At 39.7% G+C, this 8588-nt stretch overlaps 1 protein-coding gene across 4 annotated transcripts in view; it reads right to left on the bottom strand.

Annotated features, from left to right (window-relative positions):
* The window catches only part of smoc1 (SPARC related modular calcium binding 1), a 586617-nt gene extending 579462 nt beyond the window's left edge, over nucleotides 1-7155 (bottom strand). For all 4 annotated transcript variants that reach the window (XM_046307812.1, XM_046307813.1, XM_046307814.1 and 1 more), the window contains exon 1: nucleotides 6697-7155. In XM_046307812.1, coding sequence (XP_046163768.1) covers nucleotides 6697-6804 — 108 coding nt within the window. In that variant the 5' untranslated portion in view covers nucleotides 6805-7155. The remainder of the gene's footprint in view (nucleotides 1-6696) is intronic.
* Nucleotides 7156-8588: the final 1433 nt, after the last annotated feature.

Raw genomic sequence — 8588 nt, 5'->3', positions numbered from 1 at the left:
GGTAGTAGAGAGAGAGACAGAGAGAGGCGATGGTAGTAGAGAGAGAGACAGAGAGACAGAGAGAGAATGGAGGATAGTAGAGAGAGAGAAAGAGAGAGAGAGAGGAGGGTAGTAGAGACAGAGAGAGGGGAGGGTAGTAGAGAGAGAGACAGAGAGACAGAGAGAGAAGGGAGGATAGTAGAGAGAGAGAAAAAGAGAGAGAGAGGGGAGGGTAGTAAAGACAGAGAGAGAAGGGAGGGTAGTAGAGAGAGAGAGAAGGGAGGGTAGTAGAGAGAGAGAGAGAGAGAGAGGGGAGGGTAGTAGAGAGAGAGACAGAGAGAGAGGGGATGGTAGTAGAGAGAGAGAGACAGAGAGACAGAGAGAGAAGGGAGGATAGTAGAGAGAGAGAAAGAGAGAGAGAGAGAGGAGGGTAGTAGAGACAGAGAGAGAGGAGGGTAGTAGAGACAGAGAGAGGGGAGGGTAGTAGAGAGAGAGAGAGGGGAGGGTAGTAGAGAGAGAGACAGAGAGAGAAGGGAGGATAGTAGAGAGAGAGAAAAAGAGAGAGAGAGGGGAGGGTAGTAGAGACAGAGAGAGAAGGGAGGGTAGTAGAGAGAGAGAGACAGAGAGACAGAGAGAGAAGGGGGGGTAGTAGAGAGAGAGAGAGAGGGGAGGGTAGTAGAGAGAGAGAGACAGAGAGACAGAGAGAGAAGAGAGGATAGTAGAGAGAGAGAAAGAGAGAGAGAGAGAGAGAGAGGGGAGGGTAGTAGAGACAGAGAGAGGGGAGGGTAGTAGAGACAGAGAGAGAAGGGAGGGTAGTAGAGAGAGAGAGACAGAGAGACAGAGAGAGAGGGGAGGGTAGTAGAGACAGAGAGAGAGGGCAGGGTAGTAGAGAGAGAGACAGAGAGACAGAGAGAAGGGAGGGTAGTAGAGGGAGAGAGGGGAGGGTAGTAGAGAGAGAGACAGAGAGACAGAGAGACAGAGAGAGGGGAGGGTAGTAGAGAGAGAGACAGAGAGACAGAGAGAGAGGGGAGGGTAGTAGAGAGAGAGACAGAGAGACAGAGAGAAAGGGGAGGGTAGTAGAGAGAGGGGGGAGGGTAGTAGAGAGAGAGACAGAGAGAGAGGGGAGGGTAGTAGAGAGAGAGACAGAGAAGGGGAGGGTAGTAGAGAGAGACAGAGAGAAAGGGGAGGGTAGTAGAGACACAGAGAGAGAGAGGGGAGGGTAGTAGATAGAGAGAGACAGAGAGACAGAGAGAGGGAGGGTAGTAGAGAGAGAGAGAGAGAGGGGAGGCTAGTAGAGAGAGAGACAGAGAGGCAGAGAGAGAGGAGAGAGAGAGAGAGAGAGAGAGAGAGAGAGAGAGAGAGAGAGAGAGAGAGAGAGAGAGAGAGAGAGGGGAGGGTTGTAGAGAGAGAGAGACAGAGAGACAGAGAGAGAGGGGAGGGTAGTAGAGAGAGAGACAGAGAGACATAGAGAGAGGGGAGGGTAGTAGAGAGAGACAGAGAGAAAGGGGAGGGTAGTAGAGAGAGAGGGGGGAGGGTAGTAGAGAGAGAGACAGAGAGACAGAGAGACAGAGAGAGAGGGGAGGGTAGTAGAGAGAGAGAGACAGAGAGACAGAGAGCTCTTGAGAGTTAGCATACAGAGAACCACCCTTGAGAGTTACAAATTGTTCTACACAGATAAGAGGGAATCCAAACAGTGAGGGAGAGAGAGAAAGAGACACGCTGTCTGCTCATCACTGAGTCACACACAAAACACCACTACACTTCAAATTCACTGAACACACATCTACACTCTACACAAAACACCACTACACCTCACTCCACAGACAACCCACTGACCATACATCTACACAAAACACCACTACACCTCACTCCACAGACAACCCACTGACCATACATCTACACAAAACACCACTACACCTCACTCCACAGACAACCTACTGACCATACATCTACACTCTACACAAAACACCACTATACCTCACTCCACAGACAACCCACTGACCATACATCTACACTCTACACAAAACACCACTATACCTCACTCCACAGACAACCCACTGACCATACATCTACACTCTACACAAAACACCACTACACCACCTCACTCCACAGACAACCCACTGACCATACACTTTATAGGTTATTTTGCAGGAAGACCAAAACACAATATCAACCAATATGTCCACTACCAATATAACAATCAATCAATCAATCAAATGTATTTATAAAGCCCTTCTTACATCAGCTGATGTCTCAAAGTGCTGTACAGAAACTCAGCCTAAAACCCCAAACAGCAAGCAATGCAGGTGTAGAAGCACGGTGGCTAGGAAAAACTCCCTAGAAAGGCCAAAACCTAGGAAGAAACCTAGAGAGGAACCAGGCTATGAGGGGTGGGCCAGTCCTCTTCTGGCTGTGCCAGGTGGAGATTATAAACCGTAGAGAGGAACCAGGCCTATGTGGGGTGGGAATTGAAAACCAGACGGGTGGGGTTCTGATGAGTTGAAGGGTTTCCTCTTCCGGCTGATTGCTTCCTGCCGGGTGGAGATTATAACAGAACATGGCCAAGATGTTTAAATGGTCATAGATGACCAGCAGGGTCAGATAATAATAATCACAGCAATGTAATGCACTTCTGTCGTTATTATATAATAATGGCATAGACTGATATAACCCAATAGGTGTTTTAGTCCATCTATAAATGACACCCAGATCCATTGATGAGTACGAAGTTCCTAACATTACATTTCCCATTAAACTAACTACAGTATGGTTTGACTAAACTAACTACAGAGTGATATTACTGAACTAACTACAGAGTGATATTACTAAACTAACTACAGAGTGATATTACTAAACTAACTACAGGGTATGATATTACTAAACTAACTACAGTATGGTATGACTAAACTAACTACAGTATGATATTGCTAAACTAACTACAGTGTGATATTACTAAACTAACTACAGTATGGTATGACTAAACTAACTACAGTATGATATTACTAAACTAACTACAGGGTATGATATTACTGAACTAACTACAGGGTATGATATTACTAAACTAACTACAGGGTATGATATGACTAAACTAACTACAGAGTGATATTACTAAACTAACTACAGGGTATGACACTACTAAACTAACTACAGGGTATGATATTACTAAACTAACTACAGGGTATGATATTGCTAAACTAACTACAGTATGATATTACTAAACTAACTACAGAGTGATATTACTAAACTAACTACAGTATGATATTACTAAACTAACTACAGAGTGATATTACTAAACTAACTACAGAGTGATATTACTAAACTAACTACAGTATGATATTACTAAACTAACTACAGAGTGATATTACTAAACTAACTACAGGGTATGATATTGCTAAACTAACTACAGAGTGATATTACTAAACTAACTACAGGGTATGACACTACTAAACTAACTACAGGGTATGATATTACTAAACTAACTACAGTATGGTATGACTGAACTAACTACAGGGTATGATATGACTAAACTAACTACAGAGTGATATTACTAAACTTACTACAGTATGGTATGACTAAACTAACTACAGAGTGATATTACTAAACTAACTACAGTATGGTACTTACTACAGTATGGTATGACTAAACTAACTACAGGGTATGATATTACTAAACTAACTACAGTATGGTACTTACTACAGTATGGTATGACTAAACTAACTACAGGGTATGATATTGCTAAACTAACTACAGAGTGATATTACTAAACTAACTACAGAGTATGATATTACTGAACTAACTACAGTATGGTACTTACTACAGTATGGTATGACTAAACTAACTACAGGGTATGATATTGCTAAACTAACTACAGAGTGATATTACTAAACTAACTACAGAGTATGATATTACTAAACTAACTACAGTATGGTACTTACTACAGTATGGTATGACTAAACTAACTACAGGGTATGATATTACTAAACTAACTACAGTATGGTACTTACTACAGTATGGTATGACTAAACTAACTACAGGGTATGATATTGCTAAACTAACTACAGAGTGATATTACTAAACTAACTACAGAGTGATATTACTAAACTAACTACAGAGTGATATTACTAAACTAACTACAGAGTGATATTACTAAACTAACTACAGAGTGATATTACTAAACTAACTACAGTATGATATTACTAAACTAACTACAGGGTATGATATTACTAAACTAACTACAGTATGATATTACTAAACTAACTACAGTATGGTATGACTAAACTAACTACAGAGTGATATTACTAAACTAACTACAGTATGATATGACTAAACTAACTACAGAGTGATATGACTAAACTAACTACAGAGTGATATTACTAAACTAACTACAGAGTGATATTACTAAACTAACTACAGAGTGATATTACTAAACTAACTACAGAGTGATATTACTAAACTAACTACAGTATGGTATGACTAAACTAACTACAGAGTGATATGACTAAACTAACTACAGAGTGATATTACTAAACTAACTACAGAGTGATATTACTAAACTAACTACAGAGTGATATTACTAAACTAACTACAGAGTGATATTACTAAACTAACTACAGAGTGATATTACTAAACTAACTACAGAGTGATATTACTAAACTAACTACAGAGTGATATTACTAAACTAACTACAGAGTGATATTACTAAACTAACTACAGAGTGATATTACTAAACTAACTACAGAGTGATATTACTAAACTAACTACAGAGTGATATTACTAAACTAACTACAGTATGATATTGCTAAACTAACTACAGGCTATGATATTACTAAACTAACTACAGAGTGATATTACTAAACTAACTACAGAGTGATATTACTAAACTAACTACAGAGTATGATTTTACTAAACTAACTACAGGGTATGATATTACTAAACTAACTACAGTATGATATTGCTAAACTAACTACAGGGTATGATATTACTGAACTAACTACAGGGTATGATATTACTAAACTAACTACAGTATGATATTGCTAAACTAACTACAGTATGATATTACTAAACTAACTACAGTATGATATTACTAAACTAACTACAGAGTGATATTACTAAACTAACTACAGTATGATATTGCTAAACTAACTACAGAGTGATATTACTAAACTAACTACAGTATGATATTACTAAACTAACTACAGGGTATGATATTACTAAACTAACTACAGAGTGATATTACTAAACTAACTACAGTATGATATTACTAAACTAACTACAGAGTGATATTACTAAACTAACTACAGTATGATATTACTAAACTAACTACAGTGTATGACACTACTAAACTAACTACAGAGTGATATTACTAAACTAACTACAGTGTGATATTACTAAACTAACTACAGAGTATGATTTTACTAAACTAACTACAGAGTATGATGTCACTAAACTAACTAACTACAGTAATGTCTTACAGTATGCTACTGAACTAACTACAGTAATGTCTTACAGTATGCTACTGAACTAACTACAGTATGGTCTTGCAGTATGCTACTAAACTAACTACAGTATGATATTGCTAAACTAACTACAGGGTATGATATTACTGAACTAACTACAGGGTATGATATTACTAAACTAACTACAGTATGATATTGCTAAACTAACTACAGTGTGATATTACTAAACTAACTACAGTATGATATTACTAAACTAACTACAGAGTGATATTACTAAACTAACTACAGTATGATATTGCTAAACTAACTACAGGGTATGATATTACTAAACTAACTACAGAGTGATATTACTAAACTAACTACAGTATGATATTACTAAACTAACTACAGAGTGATATTACTAAACTAACTACAGTGTGATGTTACTAAACTAACTACAGAGTATGATTTTACTAAACTAACTACAGAGTATGATGTCACTAAACTAACTAACTACAGTAATGTCTTACAGTATGCTACTGAACTAACTACAGTAATGTCTTACAGTATGCTACTGAACTAACTACAGTATGGTCTTGCAGTATGCTACTGAACTAACTACAGTATGGTCTTGCAGTATGCTACTGAACTAACTACAGTAATGTCTTGCAGTATGCTACTGAACTAACTACAGTAATGTCTTGCAGTATGCTACTGAACTAACTACAGTAATGTCTTGCAGTATGCTACTGAACTAACTACCATCACCATGTCATCTCGTCCATTACCTCTCTCTAACGTCCCGATATCCAACCTTGCCTAACCTTCCCTATGATCGCCCTGAGACATGCAAACCAAAGCGGCTACTCTAACTTGACCCGTAGACAGACACCTGTGTGAAGGTATCCACTAACTCAAAGGGGAATGTGTTACGGCGCTGGAACAAAATCACAAATGGCAACAAAGAAATGCCTATTTTTGACAAGTCAGTCATCATTTACATGCTACAGTGTCAACATATTTTGACAAAGAAAAAACAGTTTTTTTTGGGGGGGGGACACTTAAAGCTCCCAGTTAATTTGCGGGGTCAGTTTTGATATTTAATTTACAAAATGGAAAAGAGTTGCCTTGTCTACACACTTAGAGCCAGCACTATCATTCAACACGGAATATTTGAGAATAAAAGACGGATGTTTTGATAGGGTTAATGTCACTTGCAAAAAAACTGCAACAATAACTCTTTTTATTTATTTTTTGTCAAGAAGTAAAACTTGCAACTCACCCGTGGACCGGTGGACTTCTGAGCGGACGCCCGAGGGAGATGACACATCAACAGAAGTACGAAATAATGAGAAAAAGTTACAAAAACGAAGCTTCGGATGAACATCATTGACTGTCGCAGTTGAGACTATAAGAGGGGCGAGTTTGTTGTAAATGAGTTTGTTCTTTAAACTATCAGTCAACTGGGAATGATGCCTAAAACACGTTTCACCAACAAACAAAAAAAGTTCCAAATGGTAGAAAGAGCTTTCCCCCCCCCGAAAAAAAATCCCTCTCCTCCACAGTTGTTCCTTTAGTTGCTTATTCAAGATGCTGAGAGAATATTTACACTATATTCACATAGTGCCGCCGGTATAATGGACTTTTATGCGCTGACGGTCACCATAGTGACAGATTTGATCCACAGCGCGCTGACCAGCTGATCATCCTGATGTGTAGACTACAGGTTAAAGTACCGTTCGCTGCATCAATTGTCGCTGACTTTATAAACAAAGGGGGGGGGGGTAGCGGCTTTGACTGACACTTTGTAGATCCAATAACAGCTGCGAAGTAGGGAAGGAGACTCCGCCCCTCTTAATAGACGACTAATTTCTCACACCCACCAGTAGAAACGGCCCTAAGAGACAGACAGACAGACAGACAGACAGACAGACAGACAGACAGACAGACAGACAGACAGACAGACAGACAGACAGACAGACAGACAGACAGACAGACAGACAGACAGACAGACAGACAGACAGACAGGCAAACAGACAGACAGACAGACAGACAGACAGACAGACAGACAGACAGACAGACAGACAGACAGACAGACAGACAGACAGACAGACAGACAGACAGACAGACAGACAGACAGACAGACAGACCTTTTTATTTGTTTATCTCAACCTGTTTTTTTCTGTTTTCTGTTTTCTGTATTTGCGGTTCTTTATGTTTTTTTGTTGTACTTTTTTCCCCCTTCATCTAAATTATTTGTGGGGGGGGGTGCTGGGGAGCTGATAGGACACAATCAGCTATCTATATCCTCTTCTTGTTCTTGTTCTTCAAGTCATTTCTCATAATTCACCTCTTTCTTTCCCCCTCTTCTATCCTGGATTTAGCTCTGTCTGAAAACAGCATGCGGGATAGACTGAGCCGCTGTGTGATGTCAGTGTGCATGCAAATGGTAAACAGAGCATCAAATTACAGACACTAAAATGCGTGCACACACTCGTTTCTACAACCATATGTGCCTAAAGAAAGACCCCCAAGTAAAAATATATATTCAAAGGTTGTAGATTATCATAATGGAAGATTGAAGTGACAGAGAAAGTGAAAGAGAAAGAGAGATAGAGAGAGAGAGAGAGAGAGAGAGAGATAGAGCGAGAGAGTGAGAGAGAGAGAGAGAGAGAGAGAGAGAGAGAGAGAGAGAGAGAGAGAGAGAGAGAGAGAGAGAGAGAGAGAGAGAGAGAGAGAGAGAAAGAAAGAAAGAAAGAAAGTGATTGGGATAAAGAGAGAGAGAGTGAAAGAGTGAAAGAGAGACAGACAGACAGACAGACAGACAGACAGACACACACACACACACACACACACACACACACACACACAGAGACACACACACAGAAGAACACACACACACACACACACACACACACACACACACACACACACACACACACACACACACACACACACACACACACACACACACACACACACACACACACACACACACACACACACACACACACACACACATACAGAGAGACACACACACAGAAGAACACACACACACACACACAGAGACACACATACACACACACACACACAGAAGAACACACACACACACACACACACAGAGACACACACACAGAAGAACACACACACAGACACACACACACACACAGAGAC

The sequence above is a fragment of the Oncorhynchus gorbuscha genome, linkage group LG17, assembly GCF_021184085.1.
Source record: "Oncorhynchus gorbuscha isolate QuinsamMale2020 ecotype Even-year linkage group LG17, OgorEven_v1.0, whole genome shotgun sequence".
NCBI classification, from domain to species: domain Eukaryota; kingdom Metazoa; phylum Chordata; class Actinopteri; order Salmoniformes; family Salmonidae; genus Oncorhynchus; species Oncorhynchus gorbuscha.
The sequence above is the reverse complement of the archived record's forward strand: the minus strand, read 5'-3'. Positions and strand labels throughout refer to the sequence as shown.